The 26,532-nt window shown below is 42.0% G+C and overlaps 2 protein-coding genes across 6 annotated transcripts in view; both read left to right on the top strand.

Annotated features, from left to right (window-relative positions):
- Positions 1 to 1,711: 1,711 nt before the first annotated feature.
- On the top strand, positions 1,712 to 24,235 carry c2h10orf90 (chromosome 2 C10orf90 homolog). 5 transcript variants are annotated; one of them, XM_035401829.1, is made up of 11 exons: positions 1,712 to 1,981; positions 2,374 to 3,000; positions 5,127 to 5,199; positions 10,492 to 10,583; positions 11,632 to 12,643; positions 14,273 to 14,488; positions 15,076 to 15,233; positions 16,436 to 16,604; positions 18,758 to 18,880; positions 19,220 to 19,307; positions 22,778 to 24,235. In XM_035401829.1, exons 2-11 carry the CDS (start codon positions 2,590 to 2,592, stop codon positions 22,956 to 22,958), a joined length of 2,523 nt encoding a protein of 840 aa, XP_035257720.1. In that variant the 5' UTR covers positions 1,712 to 1,981; positions 2,374 to 2,589; the 3' UTR covers positions 22,959 to 24,235. The 5 variants fall into 5 exon arrangements, with proteins under 5 accessions (XP_035257720.1, XP_035257746.1, XP_035257737.1 ...); XM_035401855.1 differs by having other exon boundaries at positions 2,293 to 3,000; positions 18,758 to 18,821; XM_035401846.1 differs by having other exon boundaries at positions 2,293 to 3,000; positions 18,758 to 18,821; positions 19,217 to 19,307.
- A 1,356-nt stretch (positions 24,236 to 25,591) lies between these two features.
- Positions 25,592 to 26,532, top strand: part of LOC118220611 (disintegrin and metalloproteinase domain-containing protein 12) — a 90,256-nt gene continuing 89,315 nt past the window's right edge. Inside the window, exon 1 of the mRNA XM_035404581.1 lies at positions 25,592 to 26,144. Coding sequence (XP_035260472.1) covers positions 26,036 to 26,144 — 109 coding nt within the window. The 5' untranslated portion in view covers positions 25,592 to 26,035. The remainder of the gene's footprint in view (positions 26,145 to 26,532) is intronic.

The raw sequence follows: 26,532 nt of genomic DNA, 5'->3' as shown, positions 1-26,532 counted from the left end.
GTGTGGTCTTTCTTTGGACAGACATTGATGTAAACGTTCTGTCTGCAGGGAAAGGAAAAATATTGCTGTACATTACACAGATCTCCCCTAATACCTTCTCAGAGAGTACTGGGCTTATTCCTTCCTTGACGTACCTTCTTTGTACAATCTGAAAGCCGCAGAGAAATGTATTTAATAAGAGAATCTTATTTTAAAAAGAAATGGATGAAAAGGGCAGAAAGACATATGGAATACGTTTCCTTAAACAACAGTCGCTAATGATTAGCTGACCCGTAAATCATTATTAATGCGTGAGTGTATTTACATCATCTGAATGAATAGAGCTGACATTTTGATTTGGGAAAAGGGGATTTTGTTAGCTTTATCCAGCTTGAGATATAAGCTGGATATTAGCCTAGTCAACTGCAAGGGGATTGCTGTATTTTGCTTTCCTATCATGAGCAAATTATTTTCAAAAGGACCGTGTGACAAATTGGTAGACTGAGGGGAGTTGCATAGCAGAACAATTGACTGCAGCTTGCGCTCCAAATGCATTTTTTGTTTTATGTGAACCTAACACTAATAAGTCTGGAACTGTCGTTTGGGTCGCTCCGACACCGATGAATAACCAGGGCAGTTATTATCGAATGCTCACACTGCAGTTCATTGCCTGTTCTTGCATGGTATCACATGCCTAAGATCCATGCTTGAGGATATCGGCGGGTGATCTAATGTCAGATCACAAGATCTGAAGAAAAAACAAAATTCCCTCTGTGAGAACTAGGACACATACAGCACACCACTCTCTGTCTCGATGGCCCATCTGATAAGGTTATTTTAGTTTTTAAAATAATACATACACAATTCATAACTTTACACATATTTTCATTTATTAATTCCAAAAAGGTAACTAATGCATTTGATTTGCACATAAAAGCTAAAGTTGGAGAAACACGGTCGGTTTGAAGTCAAATTAAGTACTAAGGGTATTTTATCTTCACTATGGACAGAACAACAACATTTTGACTGCCATGCTTTCATAAGTTTTACAAAGCCACATCATGTGTGTTCTGTCCACTATGTGTATATGAAATAGTCTTATTTTGAGAGCAAATCTCCTTACACTTTCTGAAAAATATTTAGAACTGTTACAGACAAAACTATTAAAGCAACATGAAGTTAATAAAAAAAAAACCTTTATTCACAATTTTTAACTTAATAGTCCACATGAAAATTGTTAAGAAATGCCTGAAATTATTCTTCGATGTCTGACGTGAAGAAGTTAGAACTGAAAACGTCATTTTCCACACTCTTAATAGGATTGAATTAGCCCTCCCAAACTCAGAATTGAATCTTCTTTATGTGCGTAGTGTAGCATCTGACCTGGCCATTTGGTTCCTGCTAGGGAAAAAAGCAAGAAATTCAAAGTCACAAGAATGTGTCACGTGTGTTATACTTTAAAAAGGCCCGTGGAGACGATCACTGTGTAAATCAACTATTTCATTTATTTAACAGTACAAAAATGTTATTTATTTTTTTACAAAAATAAACTTATATTTAACAAAAAGTTCAAAATGTTTTGTACTCTGTATAAAAAGTACTGTATTTCTAAATGTCACAGGGTCTATCTAGTCTGAAATAACATCCTCAGGCTTTAAGGGTATGCCCCCCCCCCCCCCAGGAGGTTGTTTGGCCCCTTGTGCTCTATCGCTCTTTTGTTCATTCACAGATCCCACAGCTATATTTATGCTCTACTGGCAAAAGTCACACCAATAGCACCTTCTAACTCTCAAGCAACAACTGAAATTTCTTTAATTTAAAGATAAATTTATTTTTATATAAATTAATTTTGCATGCTACCTTGGCTGAAGTCTAGATGTTTAATTTTGGCATGGCCATCATTTAAAAGTTGTCCTGTGCAGTGAACATTTTACTTTGGCTGACCGGAGCTCTGGATAAATAATCGACAGCATTTTCAGCAAACGCGCAAGTGGAACTTTTGGTAAATAACTCTTTTCCTGTCATGTGTTATTACTCTTTAAGTGTTTTGCTTCTGCGAATAATGTATGTGAGAAAAGCCTGAATACATTACAAAAAGGCTTTTTACCAGGTGCAGTAATACCTGTGCATAAATAATTATAGAATCTGAATAATACCTGATTTATATTACATTTTGTTTATTGGCACACCCATTTTATTTGTTTGTTTGTTTATTGATAATGTGTAGGTTTGAACAGGTTTTCTACCCTTTCTCATTTCAAAAAAACTATTTGAACATGCATCTGAGAGACTGCTGATTGCTTGTGGAAACAGGTCTTTGGAAACCACATCTTTTGGAAATGTCAATCTCGCCTGTGGTGAAGTAACCACGGGAATCCATTTTGGGGAGAATAGGTTCAGCAAGAGGCTGTTACGGAGGTGAAACTGGAGCGCTGGGGACGGTTAGCCGGGCCCCCCGGACGAGAGGAGGGGGCGCCAGCGGGGCCTCCCTGCAGAGGGTCAGGCTGGAGGAGGTCTGGGGATGAAAGCTACTGGGACAGCCTGGTGTCAGAGGTGGAGGTCTTACCCCACGCTCCCAGACCCCAGAGTTGCATCGGGGACATCGGGGGCATGGGGGGCATCGGGGTGGAGGGCTGGCTGCAGCAGCTGGAGAGAGCGCAGAGGGCGCAGGGTCCCGCCCGCACCAAGATGCCGCCCCTCTCGGACCGGACGGTCTCCATGCCCACCCTGAACGACGGGACCCCCTTTCGGAATTACCGGGGCCAGGCTTTGCCCCCCGGGTGGGACCGCCCGCCACACAAGCCCATCAGCCAGGAAGAGACTCCACAGGGCAGTGTGGAGGACCTCTTCCTCCCTCCTGGCCAATGGAAGACGGCTCGCTTCCGGAGCTCTCCTCGGCCCGAGCCGGTGCGGGTCTCCACCCTGGCCTCCGTGAGAAACGGCTGGCTGCCCATTCAGAAGAGGGCCGTGGTGTGTGACATCACCCGCCACGCCCCGCCCCCGAAGGACTCCACCAGTCAGGTAGGGCACCCGAGGCTGAATGTATGATTATGACTCTTGTGACTAATGTTTTTTTTATTTTGGAGATTCTTCCAGCCAATCAGATTGTGCTGTTGATGTCAAAAGTTGAGTTCTGGGCCATCAGAAAGAGTCAAAACCATCTTGTTGGCTTCATTGGACCAGGGTGAAATTGTGTTCTATAGGAGGAGGGCGTAAGGGCACACCGCCGACCAGGAGATAAGGGCAAAAGAATACTTTCTGAAAACTCTCACGACCCTGGGAATACTTTGCACTTCGGCTGTGTAGCCCAAGCACAAACCACTCCACACAAAGATTATTTGTTCCTGTCAGGTTTGCAGTTGATGAAGCACAATGAAAGCTACAGTAGAAAAGATGAGTTCGGTTCTTCACACATGAAAATAAATAGACTATATGCACTATATTTTTCCTATTTTACTGTGGCAGCACGATTCTAGATCCACTTGACATAATTTGGCTTGGATCACTGACTACTCTGGTATATTTTTTCAGATTTACTTCCTCCTTTAAAACAATAAAATAGTTTTTGCTTTAAATCGTTACTGTGCACATGAAGAAATGTTATGAGCAATTCTGTGTTATGTTGAAATTAATTATTACATTTTTTCAATAAATCCTAAACCGTGTGTAAAGCACAGCCCAGAGTTTTGTGAAATTGGCTTTGGAACAAAATTCATTTTATTAAGATTTCTACTTGGAAGCCAGTATTGAATCCACTTTGAGATAACTTTAATTCCTAGTGATTTTGGTTTGATAGTCACTCTTGTGATACATTGCCAGTCAAAAAATATATTATCTTAAGCCTGCTTTTGTTTGATACGGTGGCAGTTTTCTCAAAAAATTATTTTTTTTAGTGCAAACTCCTACTGCGGACTTCATGCTGACTATACCTTTTAGAAGGAATTATTACAATTTGTCCCTAAATGTTCTAAATTCTAAAATGTATTAAGACTATTAATTTGATCAGCCAAAATGCTTGTCCAAAGCTTCGGCAATGTATTCAACTTACATTTATACAGTTGGATAGCAATTGAAACATTTCAGGTTAAATACTTTTGCTGAGGGGTGCAATGACAGTTTCTCCGTTGGGTTTTAAAACTCTACCTTCAGGCTTACAAGACCAGCTGCTTTTCTGCTACACTGCACAGCTACTAGATGCAACTGTAATTTCCCTGAGGTTTCCTAGATCAGCACTATTCCTTCTTCTACCAGAATTACACCACCTTGTTGCCCGTCAAAAGACATTTTTCCAGGATCTAGACTGCATTAAACTATTGGCTGTGGTTTCTAAACAACCCCTGCTTGTTTTCCGTGTACTCTGGGATTGTATACCACCAGGGTGATGAGTCATGCTTTTGTAATTTATTCAGTATTTCTCAATACCCTTTAAAACTTCCTCTGCAGTGTTGGGTGTAACTGTAGTCATATCCGTAGCTTCTTTCTTCTACGTGAAGCTTAGGAAAAAAACCATTGAGCGTGTCTGCAATATGTCTATTATTGAAAGCAAAGCTCTTTCAATTTTGTTCAATGCTCCTACCCTCTTATCCTGCAAAAAGAAAGCAGTACTACAAAAAGCATTACACAGCAATGTACTTGTAATTTTATTACGTGGGATTTGAAAACTTTTGAACGTACTCCCTCAGAACTGACTGTACCAAAACACTTTAAGTCTCACCACTTGTAATCAGCATTATGCTGAAAGATTCAAGAAATGAAACACTGGCCGTTCTTCTCTTTCTCCACACAGACAGGATGACATTCAATAACTTTTGAATGTTTTTCACATCTTCATTTTCACATTTAAGAAACTGTTTATGTGTTTCCGACAAGACTGAAAGGGATTCATTTGCCATTCAAGGCGACAGACAATACTATATTTTATCTATCATGGTCATCAGTGACTTTATTAGAGTGTTGGCCTTGGCAAGCTTCTTTTCAACTTCTCATCTTGTACCGGGGAAAATAAGATATGCGAAGGAAAGATGTGATTATGAAATGAATTATTTGAGCTGCTGTTCGATGCTGTTGTGTCGCGTCTGTATGTTGTGCGTAACATGGCTTTTTCACTGTTATGTTTATTCAGTTGTTGCTCAATTTTTGTCTTTCAGGATCAATATAACCCCTCCAATGCCACCAGTATCCCCAAATGTTTTATGAAAAAGAATGGGTTGGAATGTACAGGTAGGAGCACTGCAGTATTTGAACTGTACATGCGCATTAAAATAATATATTCATAGAAAAAAATCATTGGTCTTCTGAACACAATGAACCTTAATCCATCACCAATTATTTCTCATATACAATAAATAGAACCCATTTCCATGATTAGATTGAGCCAATGTCGATAAAATGTTTGTCCAAAGAGTGAAACACCATTTGGTGTTTTGACAAGAAAATGAATGATAAGTCCGACGTCTTTTGCTTTCATCCCCTGCATTTTGTTGTATTGTCATTATCATTATCACCATCCCATCAGTGCAAAGCCCAGTTGCAATTCAGGGAAAATTGACCATTACAGGAGTTTCCATACTCCCCGGCAGACAGTAGCCCAATGTTACACCGCTCCTATCACTAGCAGGGCCCTGTTTAACTGAATGGCCCTATTGAAAGATCACAATGAGCGAAACAAAATGGATTCTGCATAGGCCCTGTTTTGTCTGTTTTCAAACAGGGGATGGATGGAACACTGCCAGATGAAAATAGAGGTTGAGAGAGAGAGAGAGATAATATGAGAGACGAAGAGAGATGGAGTGTGTGACTGAGGAAATGAGACCAAGAGAGAAATACTTTAAGAAAGTTAGAGAAAAAGGAAGAGAGAGAGAGAGAGAGAGAGAGAGAGGGGGGGGGATAGAGAGAGAGACAGAGAGAGAAAGAAAGCAAGAGAGTGAAAGAAAGAGAGAGAGAGTGAGTGAGAGATAGAGAGAGAGAGAGAGAGAGAGGGGGGGGGGGACATGCCAGATATAAAAAGTCAAGTGTAATGCATATACAGTATAAACCCTGTAGGGTTTGGCTCAGAAAGTGATGCCTCTCTTTTGGCGTTCCAGCAGCGTTTCTACTTTGAGCTCTCCTGGCTCTTCTCTTGTTTACATATTAATTATCAGGCCAAGCCTTTGACTGCGTATACAAACGATGGCAATCTGGAGAGCCGCAGCGGCGAGGGACGGTATAACAAATTCAATGCTGTTTTCACCAGATGCAGCAGCTGTTTGTCCAATTCCCAGTGCTGTTTTAGAGAAGGCAAACAAAAAAAACTAAGAACAGAATGTTATCATTTTCTATTCTGGTGAAATTGTTTTTGGATGCATATTCTTTTTTTTTTTTTCCACGGGGAGTTTGCTCTGAACTGCCAATCAAACAAAGTCAAAAATCTGCATGCAAATGAGGCTGGAAATAACAGTAGAAAGCTTTGAACAATATTGAAAATGAATGAAAATATGCAACATGACTATGCACTCAGACAGTCATATATGTGTACTATCCTAAAATGACCTGCTTGTCCTCAGTACAGTCAATATAGATTTTTTTCTTTCAGTTACTTAATCATGCATATTTCACAAGGGCCCTGATAAAAGATGTAAGACCGAGACCGAGATAAGGTTTGTTTAATGTTTTGCAAAGCCTTAATTCGTATTGAGCTTTTAGTTTTTTTGGTTTAAAGGCTATTGTAAACCAGCATTTATGTACATCTGCCAATTACTAGTCAATACAAAATTCACACTGACAATTTCGCCACAAAGCTTGAAGTGGGGCATGCCACAGCAGGCTAGCTTGCAAGCGCGAAAAAAAATGCGTCCTCCTTTTTTAACCACAAGGTTAAAAAAGGAGGACAAAAACACCTGAGGGGCTGGACCGAACGCAATTAAAAATGACTTTCCCCCCTGATCTAAACAAATACATTTAACTGGGCAGTGGGAGCCACGGAAGTTAAGGGCCCAATCTGAGAGGAGCAAAAGATTGGCCCCTCTGCTAAAAGAGAAGGAGACAGGGCACAGTGGTTTGTTTCACGATGCAACACCGACCTCTCCGAGCGGTTCGCAGACGGAAGATTTTATGTGTTCCGCGGCTTTGAAATAATATTGGGCAGCGTAGAAATTGGATCTATTTAATGCAATTTTCTGCACCGGCTGGGAAATTCAGTGGGGAGAAAAACGCTTTATTGCATTTCAGTCAGTCAGTCGATGCTGTCACGGCAATAGGCACATTCACACCGCTGGATACAGTGCTGAAGGAAATTTAACAAGTGCAAATTGTAACAATGGTAAACATTTTGTTTTGTGAGTAAAGGCTATGATCGTTCATTTATTTAAGAGTAGTTTTGACATCCTAAATAGATTTCTTCTGAAAGGGTACTCACTCAAATAAAGGCACTGTAGTGTGATTTTATATTAAAAAAAAAAAAAAAAAAAAGATTTATTGGTATTTATTTATCATTTGGAAAACAGTGGTTTGATTTTGAATTCAACTGAGCAACAAAAACAACTTTGAAAATACAGTTCCATGAAAAAATATCCTTCCTGATGTCCTCTATTATTGCATATTTGTTTCACTGAATAGTTTCAGATCTTTAGAGAAAATATAATATATGTTAGACAAAGGAAAACTGAGTAAACACAAAACACATTTTAAAATTATTATTTCCTTTATTTAATGAAAAAAGTTATCAAACACCCACATCTCCCAAGTGAAAAAGTGAAAATTGCCCCCTGTACAGCACTGTAGCTCTCAAGAAGTGTGATGTATCCTGAGCCTGTGTTTAGCTGTGTTTAAGGTTCCTGATGCACAATCCTCTATAGGATAACTATATGTCACGGAGTAATTCGGAATTATTTTGGTTTTGTGAATTGACAATTGATACATACTGAAAAGCATCATTCCACAGCGTTTCCAATGGGGATTTGCTGCTTTGGAATATGCAATGATGGAATCCATCTTCGGTTGGCGTGAAATATCTAGGGTATGAGAATTTTGACTCGGAAGATGTGTTTTTGCAGCTTGTCCACGATGGTGCTTCTCTGAGCTTCACACAATACCAGTTCTGTATATGACAATACACGTGGATTCAGCTCCCTCTGAGAGGGGTGCCCCCTAAAATAAATAAATAAAGTCCGCCTTACGTGATAACATAAAACATATTGAAAATAAAGAAGAATAATAAAGGTCAATACTTTGCGTGGGCCTCAACAACCATTATCACTTTCCTCTAGCATGTTGTGGGAAATGCCGCTCTTCCTTTATTGCCAGCACCACCAGTGATGTAGCAACAATCGATGCACACTAAACAATACATAACTTCGTACACCAGACCTTGCCCCTGGACAAAAAAAAAAAAAAAAACCCAGAGATGAGCTGTAAAATTGTGAATCCCGGATACGGTGCTGCGCAGTTAGCGACAGAGGGTGAGCGGAAAGCACAGGACATTGGTATTTACGAGCATCAAATGTTTTCCACGTGAAAACAGGCTGTTAATGTCTGCATTTCGCCATTTTTCTCCGCCCCGGCGCCAGATGGTGGCTGACAATTATAGTCGGAGTGTCGTTTATTCGTGTGTTGCCTGCTTCGCCAGGCTCCTTTATATCCGCGCGCATAAAAATGTAATTAACAAACAATAAGTGGGATGCCATTAATGAGCAAATAACCATGAGACAAAAACATAGGCGTTGGAGAGGTGCTCGGTTTCGTAGGACAGATGCACCAGCACAAGCTCTTTCCACATTTTCTTCCAATACATTGTGATATTGGAAGAATGTGTTTACTTCCTAGGGCCGTATTAAAGGTAGGCCTACGTCCTGAGAAAATAATGTCACCAGGCCTGGTTCATATTCCTTCAGCATTTATGCAGTCATTTGTGATTGTGCATGTAAAGCCTGCACTGAGGGAATTCTTGGGATGAAACATACATCATTCATTTCCCCATTTTCCATAACCCATCCAAGCTGTTGAAGTCTGTTTAGCCTGAACCAGGAAAGCACTTTGAACCATCAGATTTGGATTTGCTAATGGACACAGGCCATCTGCAGCGTAGTATGGCAAACATACATTTCAAATGAAATTTGCAGAAGTGTTGCTTACGCTGTCATATTTTAGCTTACTCTGTCATATTTTTGTCATATTTGTCATATTTTATTTGCGCAGTTCTTTTTACAGAAAACTATCACAAAGATGCTTTACAGAGTGGGAGAGAAAGAGCAAAAACAGGGCAAATCCAGGCCTAAACCCACAAATAGCACATGAGGTAAAAGAAAAAAAACTAATAACAATACTATTTTTTTTTAACTGCCAGTGGGGAGAAAACCCCCAAACAGTGGCCAAAAAGTACTCACCGATGGGAAGAAATCTCAGGATTGAGTGAATGAATGACTATGAAAGTATAAGTGCATACTTCTTGAAAGGAAATATGAGGACAAGGCGTTGTCTATAAATAATTAATGAGGTTGAACAGATGGCAGGGTACAGTGGCAGTTAGGGGTTACCTTGAGCTGAAATTGGGATGATCTGTCTCGTCCGGGGACATCTGCCTGTTCAATTGGTACACTACCGGTGGGTGACCAGAGGTCACAGTCTTCCTCAATTACCTCAGGGGACATAAGTCAAGACATTGTCCACATTAGGCTGATAACTACACAGAATTGTCTGTTTTGCTATAATGTAAAGTATTTTCTGCAGAAGGTCCCAGCCTTTTGTATGAACATATATCATATCTGAACTGATCAGTGTGCATTTCTCTCAGTCCTTGCTTCTCCAGTTTTATGTATATGTACATAAGTACCAAGCACATAAGTACAATGTTTAGTGCAGCTTTATTAATGATATTTGGAATTATTAATGAATGCGTCCGTTGTATGCTGTTTGGAAGGGTTTTGTGAAATCTTATACTCATTTATATATGTATGATTTGTGTGAGGGAACAAATATTTTCAAGCATATGAAAAGCATATATTTACAACAGTGAGTGCTTTTGATACATCTTATAATATATGGTATATATTTTGCATTGTATTCACATAATTGCTCGAAGGGAAAGCCATACATTTTGCGGACATTCACTAAATGCATGGAGATATATCAAGTAGTTTCACTTTTATCCATGTAATTACACAAATGCTATATATGTGCGAATGTATTGTTCATATTAACATTAGGGTTAATCTGCACACCAACACTTGTCGCCCAACAGATCACATACACATCACCTTGGTAACAAGAACAGTTTGAGCTCAAACTGCTGGAATCTCACAATGGTGTCAGTGAAGCTGAAAATTCCTAACCCACTGTTTTCAGAAATAGCCTTTGTTTTTATTTGACATTTAAGAAAAAAAAAAGGTTCTCAAAAGAAAAACAAAACCATTTTGATTTGTGATCCAAAGCTGGAAATGTTTGAAACTCCCTGCACAGTTGGCTATATAGCAATTTGCTTGGGTGGAAAAGCGCAGTCCATTTGAATGACAATGGGCTATTTTTATGCTTTATTTACAGATGGGAAAGAAAGAGATACGAGTACACAGGCAAACTGCCTGGACCCCAGACCCAGGAGGTTATCGGGTCAAGCCTCACCCAATATTATACAGGTAACTCTGACCAATGTACTCATGACCCATAATATGTTTCATACAGGTCATATGTGTAGTTACAGGATTCTGCCGATGTGAACCACTCTCATCAAAGCTCTTCAGTGAGATCACAGCACCCTTTCTTCTTTGAGAACTAAGCAAAGTTTGTTTTGTTTGAAATGTCAGTCTAACGTATTAAATGCCTTACTCATTGTTATGGTCAAATGTATGTGAGTTGCCTTTAAACTTTAAAACAAGCTGAAACTTCACTGATCCGAAGATGAAATTTTAAAACCTTCAATCAATAAAAATGAATGGACACTTAGAAGGGTAAACTTATGTCTTTTAGTTTTTTGAGAGATTTATCTTACCTTATGGTTAAAATTAATGGCTAATTGAATCACAAAAATGTTTTATCCTGGCCATTTTGAAACATAAAACATGGTTTGCAGTTGCAAAATGACAAAATAACAAACAATAGCTTCAACAAAACAACCTGAATTGAACATCAGAGAGATTGCCTTTTTCACCACCAAAATGCTAATTGTTCTTGCTAACTAATAAATTAGATATATGTAATATTACATATATCTAAAGCCTATGTCTTATCAATGGGATGTATAGTGGTCAGTAGTAATTGGAGAAGAAAGCTTTTTGAATAAAAAAATGACAGAGCTACTGAAGATGTACTATGATTAGATAATAATTGTGTTTTGCTGATGACAGCAAAATCTTTTGGTTCAAAGAAGGCAGTGATTGACAGCTCTGTGTATCTTCAGCCTTTGTGGTGTTGAGGAAACCCCACTCTCCATTTTCTCAGTGTGGGAAAAATGTTACTGCCCATTGCCCAACAGACTAAACGTCACCATGGTAACAACGGCAGGTTGAGTTCAAACTGCTGGAATCTCGCAGCGATGACAGCAGCTCTTCCCTTGGCCACAGACCCTGATCACAGAAATGGCCTTTGTTAAGGTTAGGCGCTTGAAAAAAAAGTGGAGAAAGACTTTCCACTTCTTTTCAGTCGGAATGACAAAATACCATTTCATCTCTGTCCCTCCCAACTCAGACCTCAAACCTGGCTTCGCTGGAGAGTGATTCACCACTTGGCTGGGAGAGGTGGAAGAAGGGGTGGGAGGAGAGGAGGACGGCGTTTTTCTCAGCTGGGGTTCAACCTGGTGACCACAATGCGGTGCCCCAGAGACACAGCCCTCTCCACAGAACTGCGAGTGCTCCAGTTCCCTCATGCACCGCAGCGCCCCCTGCTGGCTTGGAGACGCTTCCCACGAAGCCACGATTTTCCTCTATTATGGCCACAGCCCGGAGGATCCCCCGGTCCCACACGTCCCCCTTGAGCTCTGGAGGAACCACCGAATCGGATGAGGCGGGGAGCTCCGCCCCTCCTGCCCACGAAAACCCACCGGCAAACCACCCCAGCGAGCCCATCGTGCGGAGAAGACGGGTGTCCGTGATAAAGGTGACAGACACTGGGCGGAGTCGGCATTCAGATGAGACCGCCCCAGGGGTGGGGCCACGGGAGTTCAGACACAGCTACAGCGAGGGAGACGGAAAGGAGAACGTCCTCTCTCGTTTCTGCCTTCAGGGCGGGACGGGCCCCGCCCGGCCCTCCGCCTGCACGGAGGGGCGGAGGGGGTCAGCGGACGCCGCCCTGCATCCGCGCAGACCGCGCTCCTGTTCGCTGGCGGAGCCGGAGGGGAGCGGGGAGAAGATATACAGGTCCACCCTGTCCCTGTACTTATGCAGGCCCTCCTCCGGCGGGGAGGCGGCGGGTGACCTGGGCAGACCCGCCCGACCCCCGAGCTTCGCCGGCGCTTTTCGGCACGCCGACCCTGGATTGGGCGGGCCGCCGGATCCCGCCGCAAAGCCACCGAGCTTCGGGTCTCCAGAGAAAGCGAATATTGGCTGTGCGAGAGACGCAGCTTGCAGTCTAAACCTGTCTCCCCCCTCCGTCAGCTACCATGGTGCAGAGTCCTCCAAACAAGATGTGGGCTCCAGGCGGGGGCCTGGCCTTCACCCAGGCCAGAGCTGGAGCCAGCGCCCTGCTGCCGTTAGACCGCAAGGTACCGCGCGCTTTCGGTTTAGCATGCGCGAGCACGCCGCTCGGCTCGTCTCTTTGAAATACGTTCCAAACAGTTGGGATGGCGACAGACAGCCCTAAATGCTTTAGTTTCAGGGATTTTTGGGGTAAGCGCAGCGGCCCTGACTCTGCAGGTTCGATCCCCAGCACTCGATGTGATGGATTGTGGGTAATGGCCCTGAGATTGACCGGCGTCTTCTCCAGGGGGAAAGATGAGCGATCAACGCCACAGATATTGCTGTGTAATATGGATGAAATGCCTTATTTCAGCTGATCACGCCTTTTTAAGTGAAACACAGACATAAAACAGATCTGCAGTGTCTTTTTGTCCAATAAGACTGCGGGGAACTCTCCTACCCTAAGTTTTTGCTCATTTATACCTCAGTTGATTTTCCCACACTTGGTGTGCATGTATAATCTATTCCCAGTCTCAGCGGCAACGTCGTGACTCCAGGGGAATTATAAGCAGCCAGGCATGCTAGAAAAAACTTAACAGACTTAAATAAGTGACTAAATCAAGGTGCAAAGTGCTTTTGACCTTTGACCTTGAGGCAGTGCTGCTTTTTTGCTGCATGCACCGCTTTGTATAGTTGACTATTTTCATTTTAGATTGAGTTTGATGTGCAAGTTGTTTTGCGATTTGTTGTTTTGTGAGAAATGACAGCAGAGGAAACCACAGCTTTATTTGTGACAGGAGGGCAGGAGCTCTACACAACAACACACACGTGATGCACATGCACACAGACAGGCACCGACAAGCACACACACACACACGCAGGCACACAAATAGAAAGATGCACGAGCATACACACATGTGCAGTCACACAGAGACGCAAGCAGACACTCGCACAGGCGAGTATGTACGCATGCACCCATGCACACACACACATACACATACGCATGCAAACATATCAATGTACATGTGTACACTCCAACACAAACAACAGAGACATATAGAGATGCAGGCAGACATGCACACACACACACACACACACACACGTATGTATTTATGGAGTGTTTGGCAGGTATGCTAACACAGGCAGCCAATGGGCTTGTCTGAGTGTCCTCTTCTCATTCAGAGCAGCACATCCTCACACTACACCGTCCTGCCGCCTGCCCTCAGGGGCTGGTGCATGTCCTTGCATCACCAGCAGCAGCACTGCAGAAAGGGGAGGAGGGTGTGGGGGGGGGGGGGGGGGGGGCTGACATCCGTTACAGACGATATGCCTCACACATCACAGTGATTTATCTTCTCTTCCCTTCAGCAGACCAGCATAAGGGTCTCGATCTGAGCCAGTACTAAACCAGCGGAAATACACAGTAAAATATTCAGCGTTAAATCAACCCTCGCAGAACGCACATGGTCTCTGTCGGGCTCACATGTTGAATTGACACTGAAAATAGTGTGGGTGTCTCGGTGACAGCGACACTGAAATAATAATATAATAACTGACTCAAGCACATGGGCACAAGAACGGAGTAGAAAAGTCTGCTTGTGAATGACAGGCGTCAAGACACATATGGTGTTTGTACAATCACTTCATACCCTGGGGCAAGATACCATTTTACTCAGAGATGCATTCTTCCAAACCTTACGCATGTTTATTTTCAGCTTTCTCACCAACCATGAATTCAGAAGACCACGGGATCGATGTGGGCCTGAAAGACTTGTCCTCCTTTGGTACACATCAAAGCGCTGAAGCCATCTTGGCTCTGAACGCCGCCTCCATTATCGCCAGCATAAAACTCCAAACGCGGATCAACAAGATGGCCAACCTCCTTTCGGAACAGGAGTCCAAGAAGCCCCCGGAGCCGGGAAATGAGACGGGTATGGCACCATCTTCCCCCGGCGTGACCGAGGGCCAGTGTGGCTCATTTATGAAAACAATTAACTGAAAATGTTCAAAGTGAACAGGAGAAACAGTTACAGTAAGAGTGCGAAGAGGTGTGATTGATGCATGTGGTCACCCTTGAATGGCAGCTCAGTGGGGATGTGGACGAAAAAAAAAAAAGACATTCTACACGCTCTGGCAATTATGACATGATTCTGATAGCCACGGACCCACTGGGACAGAAATCATCCGTTTTATGTTTAAAATAGAAGGGCAAACTGTCTTACTTCTGCGGTAATCGGAGAAGAAAGGAGCCTGTGAAATATGAGTGCTTGAGATAGGGCTGTACTAAAAGTCATAATGAGACCAATTGTGATGAAACATTTGTTTGATCTCCTGCAGAAACACCGGTAAGAGGTGTTGATTTAATCCACTAGGCTGCTCTGGTCAGGTCTTTATTTTTGACTGTGCATCAGATAGCAGTATATAGCAGTGCAATAGCCAGTTACTACTCAGTAGTTTATTTATTTGTTGGTTTATTTATTCATATAACTCAGTTATTACTTCTTCCTGCCTCATGCAGTGGAGAATTCTGGGAGCCATGAGAGCAGCCCCCCTGCTGGGGGCGTGGTCAGACGGCTCCAAGGTAACGCTGGGAGGAAGGCACGGCCACACCCCATTTACTGGCAAGAGCCTCCCTCTGACCAGCAAGAGGACAATGCGGCCCCACTTACTTTAAGAGTAAGTTTTTGCTTACCCATGACTGCCATCTACAAAGAAACCTTTTCAAAAAGATGTGTGCATGAAATCTGATATAAGAACTAAGGTGGGGTGGGAGTGGGGGTGGGGGTGGGGGTGAGGGTTTATACTAGAACAAAAATGTTTGAGTGATAAATGAACAGAGACATGGTTTCTTTACTGTTTCAAACTTTAAGCTCGGAATACGGTAAAAAAAAAAAAAAACATTCTATGTTATCACAAAAAGTAAAACCACTTTAAGTGTTCTTCAAGTACAATCAATACTTTTTGTTTGAACCTCTGCAGTGACAACACAATAACCATTCTTTAACCTGGAAGGTCTGTTGACGAGCAAATCAAATCCCGAAAGCACAGTGGTGCAGTCTTTGCACAGAATATAGAAAACAAACTGATTTAAAATACAAATGTACCATATACAAACACACAGAAGAGACTGTGCACTATGCACAATGCTCGAATGCACAAACTAGATTAACACAAGCAGGATTCTGACATTGATATTCAGGATTATACACTTACAAACATACAAAGATGAAGTGAATTGATTTCATTGTTTTATTGTAGTTGACTCCAGTCCAGTGAATTGTGACAGAAGACTATATGAACTTTAGGAACCCTTAAATAAATGCATTCGGGGGTCTCAAACAGAATCAAAATGAGCGCCAGTTATGGTTCTGCATGCAGTAATTGGTAGAAGCCGACCAATCTCTGGAGCTTCCCAGAGGGGGTTTCTCCACCCATACGAATCACAGCTCTTCAGTGGCTGAAATACCGTCACCGCAAACAAACCTCAAGTAGCAAACCAATGACAGAAAGAATTTATGTATCTTGTTGACATGTGGCCTATCATCTTACAGGATTTTACACTGTGTCATTCTTCTACAAGACAGAAATTATCCAGAAATTGCAATATCAGTAGCCACACCAATGGCAATGACAGAAAAGCGTGGCAGTGTCAATAGCTCAAACAATGCTGTAGAGTTGAGACTGCAGATGTAACTGTTGAAGTACCTGTAACGGTAGAGGTAACAGTAACAGGAGAAATAGCAATAGCAGTAGCAATAACAGCAACAGGAGCAATGGCAATGGCAATAACGGTGGCAACAGTAGTAGCAATAATAGTAACCGCAGCAATAGCACTAGCAGCAGCAGTGATAAAAGCAGTAGCGACGCTGTCTTCGCAGGAGGCTCTGGAGCTCCTGCGGCCAGACTTCATCAAACGCTCCCAGCGAAGGCTCAAGGAGGTGGAGCTGCGGGCGCAGAAGAGGAGGGCCCAGCAGGGCAGCACCCTGGAGCTGGAGTCCGCCCAAGCGGCCAGGAGGACCTGCAGCACCAAGCCAAATCCCCTCGGCGGTACCGTGTCCACGTCGCACGCTCGCGCACCACACTGGCCCTTTCTCTCTGTGGCCGTCTATTGTCCCGATGCAGCTGCGGTGGCCGGATGCCACACGCAAGAGCGTTCTGTGCAGTTTGGCACAGAGCGTCGGCTGTGCAGCTGAAAGGACATCACAATAGAAAAGAATCTCTTTCACTGTCACTGGCAGCATTTCACCTCCACACTCGTGAAATCAGTTCACGAAATAACAGGTAAAACTATTACCAATCACAGTATTTCCCTAGAGTTATTATCAGTTATGACATCACCATCATTTTTGTCATTCATTTGTTCACGTAAGAGCCTGTTTGGACATGACAATAATATGACACAACTTCGCGTCATATTAATGCTGTCGAGCATGTTGAGCAGCTTGCTCTCAAAACATGCTCACATTTCAGTGGGTGTCCTGCCCTCTGCTGATCAAACTGCTGAACTGCACTACACTACTGTAAGTGAGGTACTTTCAAAATCATTTTTTACCCCTTGGAAATGACCATTTTATTTATAGACTGTGGCAAAAGGACAACTAAAAAATTAGGACTTTTTTTCTGATACTCACTGTTAACAGTAGCTGTGCAAAACATTATCCCAATTTTTTGTTGAATGAGCAGACAATGTAGTAGTTTTTGGCTTTTATGGAAGTTTTTTAAAATCTGTACATGCTTTGCGATTCATCTAACACTTTTGAAGGTCAGCATTACACTTTGAGAAAAATGGGGGGAAACAAGGCAATGAAAGTTAAATTCAAAACAAAACTACAAAAAAATGGTCCAGGCCGCTTGTGTTAAAGCCTGTCTTATCTTCCCCGAGGCAAACATCCTCATCTCTAGTGCTTTGGGATTAAGTTTGAATTTACATCATTTAAAAGGACGGATTGAGCTTCTCTTTTTTGGCTAATATTATGTGTTCCTTTTCATTAACGGAAGTGAATTTTCACTGCTAAGCTACCCGAAATGCCCTTCACTTTGAATTAGTTCAACAATGTAGTCGAGTATTGCACAACGTACAGCCTGCAGCTGCAGGGCCTTAGTGGTGCACCTTAATGATCAGATGGTTAACCCTAGCCAGTCTAACTCCTTGCAAAGGATTAGGCTTAAGGGAGTTCATTATACCTTACTTCTGTCGACATACACTACAGATACCATTGAATGCTAATGTATTTGCTTCAGCAAACCATTGTGGGAGGACCCTTTCTTTTAAGCAATGGTCATTTATTGAAAAAATTTATTTATTTTAGTTATCTGAACTGTCTGTAGTCTCAACACTTTCACAACATTAATAACAACTGATAGTATCTCATAGATGAATAGGCGTTCCCACACTTCATGGGCTGTGAATGCTGTTTTCACTTCATCTGATATTTTTAAACGAAAACTAATCTAAAATGGATGATTTACAACCATCTGACATCGATGGCCATGTTGCCTGAGAAACAAATGTTGGAGTTGTATCAGGTCTGAAACAACCTGTGCATTCCATTATGTTCTTTCTATTGTGATCACTCAGGGAAATTCTAATATTAATGTGGACAGCTTTCCATGGAAAATAAAAATTTACTAAAATATAGCATATAGTAACTATCCAAATACAATTGTTTACAATAAAGTGAAGGTAACCATAGAAACGTTCAAGGGCATGTTCTGAGTTTTAATTTGTAAAGTGATTTGTTGGAATGGAAGCCAACGTACACAGACTAGACTTTGGAAGTCTCATTGTAGGAGCCCATTTGACTAGTTGTTCCAGACTATTAATTAAGCCTAAATATAGGTATCCTCATGCTACGGTTTCAGTCATGCCGTCTGAAGCTCTTATGTGCAATTCTTGATGACACAATATGATGATTAGGATCAGACTTTTTTACCCTAGAGCAGGAAAAACAGTTATGGTGTAAGCATTAATACTGTGGCTCATTTGCCCTGTCATGATCGTATCTTCCTGCGTGTGAGTGTGTGCGTGTGCGTGTGTGTTTGTGTGTGTGTACGTGTGTGTATGTGTGCATGATTACGATCAGTCTTTTCAACTGAGAGAGGTAAAAACTGTTATGGTCTAAGTATTAAAACTGTTAATCCTTTGCTCTGTCATAACTGTGTCTTCCTGTGTGTGTGTGTGTGTGTGTGTGTGTTCATAGATGACCATTGTAAACTTGGAGACAGAGCCATTGCAGGGAAGGAGATTGTGCTCAGATCCAAAAGGCAAGCTGCATCACAGTTCATCTTCAGCAGGGCCCATTTCTCAAGTCTCTTGTGTTACTGTAATTATCTATAAATACATCATTTTCACACAATGGAGGAATTACAGCATCTATAATTATTTCAGCATATATACTGTATATAATGTTTTTCCTCTTTTCTGTCTACTCACTATGAATCAATGGATTAATTCATGCATTGAATACACATACATTTGCTGTAAATCGGAAGCATATACTGTATGTATATAAAACCGGCATGTATATGGTTTTGCATGTTGAGGTTGTGCAGTGCACATTTGCACTAGTTAAATATTCCCTCTCATTTTGATTACCCTTGCTCCATCCTCTGCACCTCTCGCTTTTTCTCTCGAATGCAAATATTGGCACAACTAACAGCAGTGCCCCCAACATCAAGAGGAACAGACAGGAAGAGAAGAAAAAAGTGGCGTCACAGACCAACAGGCTGCGAGCTGCGGTCTTTAAGAAGGTAAGACCCTCAGCAAAGGGTGCTCAAGGATGGGTTTTGAGTGTGCTTAGGAATGGGATTTTGAGTGTGCTTAGGAATGGGAATTTGAGTGTGCTTAGGAATGGGATTTTGACTGTGCTTAGGAATTTGATTTTGAGTACTCTCAGGAATGGGATTTTGAGTGTTCTCACGAATGGGATTTTGAGTGTGCTCAGGAATGGGATTTTGAGTTAATTGGATGATTCATGCATGGGGCTTTGCAATATGCACTTGCGAAATGAGACTGAGGGTTCTCTAAATGGCTCAGGATAAGAGTGAGTCTTACTTTGTGTTAAATTTTTATCATCATGACTAACAGATTTACTACCAGACTTCATTCAGGACATCTTGAAGTGCTTACAATTTTACACCTTCACAGCAGGTTTGTTAGTGCTACTGTGCTGAAGTGCCTTGTCCAGGCTATAACAACATATGCTGTACCTGAGAATAAACATATGGAAACTGTGCAGAGTTGAAGTACAAGGCAGGGACACAATGTCTTAAGCTGCTCATTCTAATAGCATGTAGCATTTGTAAAATGTCCCTGTCTCTAATGAACCTCTAGTATAAAATTTCATTGTTATTGTAACAGTGAAAGCTTTGGTGTCAAGCGAATCTGTTATGCATTAAGGCACTGCAGGCTAAATGCTGAGTTGACAGCACTTCATTAAAAATTCCATTTAGCCATGGTGTCATATGTATAACTAGAAAGCAGAGTGCACAGAATATTTAAACTTTGGTCCTGAAAGCTCAATTAAACTTTGAAAGGGCACAGATGTTGTGGTGAAGAAAAATTCATATATAAAATCTGTGTGTTCTCCAAATGCAGTAAATGTTAGATGTAATAGCTACACAAATGCCTGAAGGTATTCTCAGATTAATTGAAATCATTGGAGTTTCATAGCTACTGAACCTGTGTGATTTGAAATGTTACCAGCCAAAGAAAACTAACGGGAAGGTGCTCAAATTAGATGTGGTTTTTTCCATTTTTGAGGTGTAAATTGGCTTGTGGAAATTTTTAGCACTTCTGACAGGAAAGGTGTGGAGGCTTTCCTGTTCTCACAGAGCAATAGGTCGTCTGAAGGCACACTTTGGACACTTCTGTCAGATCTGAGAGATTCAAGCATTGATGTGTGATGTTCTGATCTTGTCTAAATAGCTTCTCTGGAGACATGGCCGTCTTAATGTTTCAACTTTATAATGACTTTAAGCGAGAAACATGGCCATGCACAGGAGACACAAATTAATTTATATTGAAACTTTGGTTACAAGGGCATGTGTGCCATCATCACCACTGTGGGTGGGTATGTGTGTGGTGTGTGTGAGATTGTGTGTGGGTGAATGGGTGGGTGGGTCTGTGTGGTTGTGTGGGTGGGTGGGTGTGTGGTTGTGTGGATGGGTGTGTGTGTGTGTAGGTGGGTGGGTGTATGTGTGTGTGTGTGAGACAGAGAGAGAGAGAGAGAAACTTGTAGGGGTCTGGAGAGTGGCCCATCCTGTTAAGGCACTGTTCCAGTTTGTGGATGAGCCCCAGAGTCCATTACCCTGCCAGTGCCGACTGTGGCCAGCAGCCCTGCAGGGCATTGCACCATTGGCGCTATCACTGCCCATGCAGAGAGGATAATGATTTCTCATCGCACATCAGCGACCCCTGCTGGCCGACTTAGCGCTCGCAATTCACCTGCTGAGCTGCACATGAAGTGTCCTTGTGCAAGCCCGATTGGTCAAATGCGGTGTGAGATGAAGCGGCGGCTATATCACATGATTCGAAGAAGAGCACGCACCTGTACTGGAGTCTCTCAAATGTAGAGTGTAGAAACGCGAGCATGATTGAGTCTAAGTTGAGAAATAAGGGGGGACTAAAGTCAGGGTCTTGTAAATTATAACACAGATACCATAATGAAAAGTGAAGTCCACGGCTTGAGATTTTGGAGAGTTTGTCATGCTCCAGACTCCACTTCCCATCAGTCCCTTTGCAAATATTTATATAGCATCCTGCCTAATTAGTGCTCCTCTGTGGTACATCTGGCAATCTAAACCCTATTGTATGCGATACTCTTATCTGAAGCACTGTCAGCTTGTCCACAAGCAGGTGGGAGGAAAGTGTAGCAGGAGATGCTCTCCTTTTCACAATGTTAGTGAACGACACAGGGTCTCCCAGGCGCAGGGAACCATATAATGCTATCTACGATTAAATTATAACTGTCCTTGTGGCATGTTGCCATTGCACCTATCCTTTTACAGCAATGTTCTGCCCTGGATTGGAGGACGCAGCCCTAGAATGACAATGTATCTCTCTCAGGCAATATAGTTGCATTAATTGAGGAGAACCAGTAGAGGGTGGTATAGGGTAAAGAAAGTCCAGAAAAGGAATCCCACTAATTAAAAAGTTCTCAGTTAAGTGTTCCAATTATTTTATTATTATTTTTTATAGTATTATTTTATTATTATTTGTGTGTTTTATTCAATTATTGTACATTTTTATCCTGTTATTCTTTTGCTTTTAAATTATTAACTATTAACAAGTACCTATATCGCACATACCATGCGAAGGAGAGTTCATATGCTGGATGTGGTTATAAGTCCTTGGCTCTTCAAAGTCAGCTGGGTTTCAGCCCTTGTACGGTCAGGCAACTATGGCAGGCATCATTACTGCAGGCTGGCTTTGGTGCTGGAAGGAAACTCGACTGGTCCAAATGAGGATTTAAAAAATATATACCAAAGGTTTGGTTCAATGTGCATAATACTCAGATCAGAACACCATTCCAGAGATACTGATTGAACTATGCACCCACAGAGCATAGAGATTAAAACTCAATGTCGGTGTATGATTGAAAATTTGTAGATTTGACAATGATTGATATTACAGCGATGGTTATACATGAGAACAGACTCTTAGTGATTGCTGCGGGTTCCGGCTCTCCCATAGCAACCCAGCCAAGCTGTGAACAGCCTCTTTGTTCTCTGTGGTGAGCGCTTGTGAGCCCAGCGGTCTGGCGGTAACAGAAGGGCCTTTGCTGGCGGGGTGGCGGGAGCACGGCGGCATTCTACTGGGGCGGAGTGGAGGGCCCTCACGCGCGCGGCCTTCGCGACGGACAGCCCCGAGCCGTTCTGTCGCGGCTAAGCTCGAGACCGCCGAAGAGAAGAGAGCGGGGCCTGGCATCCGGGGGTGGGCACCAGAGACAGGGGGACAGGTGGAGCTGGCAGGGGGACCAGCACCACACTGTGGGGATGGACGTCTGGACACGACTCTAATGCCTCTCGGCAATGATGACAATATCACAGGGAACAGGGAATGACAGCCACGCCCACAAAACAGATGATTGGGAGGAGCTCACTTTCTGTCCTGAGGCGCGTGACGGGATTGGTCAGAATGGCTCTGTTGTGTCACGGTGCCTTCACGCAAAGTCCTCACTTTTGGTCACAGCCACACTTTCGATTTTGTTTCCTGGCAGAAGCTACTGGACCAGATTCTCAGGAGGAACATGGACTGAAGGGGCTTGGAGGGAGGCCGTGCCAAAGCTTGACCCAGCACCTCAGCTGCACCTGCCTAACACCTGTCCGTGTGCTCAGGCAACTTCTAAATCAATGGTGCCATTGCACATGGTAAAATGTCCAGAGTTGATTCAACTCTAACAGGGACCATAGATACTTTGTAAGAGTTGATTTAACCATGAATATTTTCCTGTGCAGAAAAACATTCACTACTTCTTAAATACTGTTTTAATTATTTTTATATCTTATATTGCGTTTGTGTAGAAAAACAAACGTTTTAATGCAAGGAAAGGTATGCTCTGGACATTCAGGTTGTTGGTGTTTACATAAGATAACGTGATGTAATGAATGTATGTGAACATGGTTGAGCTTAAGATACCAGCAACCTAAATCCCAGGATTCTGTATATTTTGTTAGTGCTAACAACCATACTATAGATTTATTAACTAAGCCATTTTAGAAAAAAAGAACATTGTGTGTGTGTGTGCACAAATGTATTTGCTATTGTTGATAATTTATTATTATTAGAATATTAATTCTGTCAAATCTTCTTTTTGTGGAACGATCATCTCTGAAATTAATATTTTTTAGAACTACTACTGGAATTTGGGCAACAGACTGGAGTTTGAAACATTTTTTTCTTCTCCCTTGTGCCCTCTTGTGGCTCCTATGGGGAAGTCTGAAAAATAAAATTGCCATTTCAATCAATTACACACAAATGCTCTTAGTTGAGTTAAAGGTAGAAGTTAATTTGCTTGAACGAGAAGTTGATAAGCAAATAAGCTGTCAAGGAAAGAAGAACTTTCTATCACTCACTGTTAAAAGTTTTGTCTGGGGTTCTGTGAACGTGCCTTTGGGAACAAGAATTCCAACTTAATGGAACTCAGGAGACTGACAGAATGAAAGCCTTGTCAGTAAGGTTGTTGATGATGAACTATGTGGTGCCGTTGCAGATCAGCTACGCCTTTAACAGTGCAAATATAACCTGTAAACATGGCTTTGTGAACCAGGAAAAATGGGTGTTGGAAGATTGCTGTTTTAAGCAGAATTAATGACAAAGCATCAAGCTTCATTGGTGCTTAGGGAATACTTGGATATTCTTTCTGTATTCCTTTAGATAGCTACTGAAAATGTGTTGTATTACTGTGTTATTTCCAAAATATATATAATTACATTTTTTACAAATTACATTTTAGAAATGTACAATAGGCAGATTATGAAAGGCTGTATTTTTTGTGATTTGTGTGTGATTATTTGTTATTCACGTGATAACATTTATAAATATTAAGCTTTGCAAATATTATAAATCACTAGTTTGTCCAAATAAACACAACTATCTGAAATGGCATTTAAAAAAATGTTTAAAATGTTAATCTTTGTGAATGACCTGCAAATAAATTACTGCTGTTGATAACTCATTTGCATCAACCATCCAGATTACTGTGGGGAAGTAATTTGTAAATGGAGCATATAAAGACAGGCAATTATGGCTAATGAAGTGAGCTTGAAATATGTTCCAGTATTTCTGATAATAGTAATAATGGTATGAAGCACTATCCCTGTTTTAAGTGAGAATCCAAAACAAGCACCGGCTAACCCTCTGTTAATGGAGTGGGTCCAAATCAAACAGCAGCTGTTTGGTCACTGACAGGACAGCTAGTGGTTTTTGCCTCTGGTCCTTTACAAAGCTGTGGTCTGCCAAACGTGTCTGTTCAGCATGCTTCCTCACTGGGAAAACGGTGCCAATGGAGTGCACATCTGTGGCCGTCTACCTGGACCGTGTTTGACCACCACTCACTCTTAATTTATAGCGGTTGCTTTTCCCACCTACTTCTACATCTCCCAGAGACTCAGCACATTAAATGACCGCTCTGCTCAGGACAAGAATCTCTGGGAGTCTGCAGTAGGGTCAAACATTTCTGCTAATGGAAGTGATTTCCTGTGACTGCATGTGCTGCCTCACCCACTCGAGTTCTTGTTGCTCTGTTCACAAATTCTAGCCATTTAGTCATCCACATTTTAAAAAAGGACCAGTTCCTTCAGAATGCCCATAAACTCTTCTGTCATTCATTATTTATAAGCACTCGATTTGTTAGCCAGAATTATGTCTAACTGCATTGTGCTCTGCTGCCAGTAACATTACTTCTCAGTAAATCATTTTGCAAATATGCCAGTAGACCTATGTATGCTTTGGAATACTTCCTGCGTTGTGGTGAATAGGTCAGTTTTTGTTCTTTATGTCGTGGCTTTTATATTTCCAAATGAGGAAGTAGCATTGGACTTGTGGTCACTTTCCCCAAAGACATTCGTCTGCGTTCCCCCTGCAGACGTCCAAGAATGGCACGTGGACATGTGGCATATCTGACATGCATGTGCCTTTGCGCGAGCAGCCCATTTTGTCATAAAACAACTGTCACGTAAACAGCAGCGATGAAACAGATGTCACGGTGCCAATGTGTACAACTGCAAGAATAAACCATCAGTAGTAATACAGCCTATTGCATTCGACTTATATACAATATTCATATTTTTGTAGTCATAAAAATAAACTTTACTTTATTCATATGTATGACTTGTAGTGGCTTCTTCAGAAGGAATACATTATGTAGCGCCAGGCACTGCTCTGAAACACACTGATGCAAATATGAATTGAGTGTTCTTAATCAGGACTGCGTTGACTGAAGCCAGACAGCCACATCGAAACAAAATCGTGCGCGAAAAAACGGAGATTTCAAATCTAATTCTGCGCGTTTCCCCGAGACGCACAGTTGAACACAAAACTGTGTCAAACCGCGTATTCGGCTCTAGGACCTCGCGGACTTCCTTAGGCAAAGCACATGTTCGTTCTGGGAAACAAGACTTGGTTCATTGGGGAAAAAAGGAAAAAAGAAAACCGTTGTCATTTTCAGATTTACATTTCTACTTCACTCAATTTTCTGCCCTCCTTTTGTGTAACTTCTTTCTGACACATATTCATATTGTTCCAAAATTGCAAATGTCAGCTTTATGTAGCCTACGCAGAGGTTGGACATCATAGACTAGAAAGTTTATGACAGTTTTAGCTAGTAGCCTAGCTTGTAATTTGGGCACGGTTTTTTCTCTTCTGGACTTGATCATATTGCAGGAAGTCACTTCCTGCACATCAGCTGTTTGACTGTATATTATGGTCGCGCTGCAGTGATACGATCTGATCGCCTTTTCCTCCCAAGCCGGGCAACATGACAAGCCGGCGGTGGAATGAAAACTTAGCATTTTTGACTGTACTCTACGTTTTGTCATTAACGGTGAAGTGCTCCAGTGACAATGTGCTACCAAACCCATCTGAAGGTAAGAATTGGTACCTAAAATGTTGAGTTATATTAGTAAAATAGACGAAAATATGGTAGTGTTTAAGAGAGCCAAATTGCAGGGTGCAGCCGTTTATGACTGTGGCAGAGGATGTATGACAAGTGTGCGTTATTTAGTGATGTAGCAATAGGATTAATTGGTCTGCAAAGTACAAGAACGAATGTAAACAAAATCTTTATTTCAGACGCCCACTGAATCCACGCTTTTAAGCACAGTATTCGGTGCGCGCCTCCAAAAACAACTCAGTGAAATAGTGTTCTTGTTCTAGATAGATGCTGGCTGCCCCGTGCATCCTTTTTGCGAAAAGGTACGATTTTGCTGATTAGATACTTATTATTCCCATTGATGAAGTTACATTTGCGTGTAA

The sequence above is a fragment of the Anguilla anguilla genome, chromosome 2 (genome assembly GCF_013347855.1).
Source record: "Anguilla anguilla isolate fAngAng1 chromosome 2, fAngAng1.pri, whole genome shotgun sequence".
Lineage (NCBI taxonomy): Eukaryota > Metazoa > Chordata > Actinopteri > Anguilliformes > Anguillidae > Anguilla > Anguilla anguilla.
This window is presented reverse-complemented; position numbering and strand designations above follow the sequence as displayed.

Coding starts and splice junctions, on each gene's coding strand:
- c2h10orf90 (XM_035401829.1), top strand. CDS start 2,590: ATGGGGGGCATCGGGGTGGAGGGCTGGCTGCAGCAGCTGGAGAGAGCG. Junction 10,584..11,631: donor CCTCACCCAATATTATACAG/GTAACTCTGACC, acceptor CTCCCAACTCAG/ACCTCAAACCTGGCTTCGCT. Junction 18,881..19,219: donor CTCAAGTCTCTTGTGTTACT/GTAATTATCTAT, acceptor AACTAACAGCAG/TGCCCCCAACATCAAGAGGA.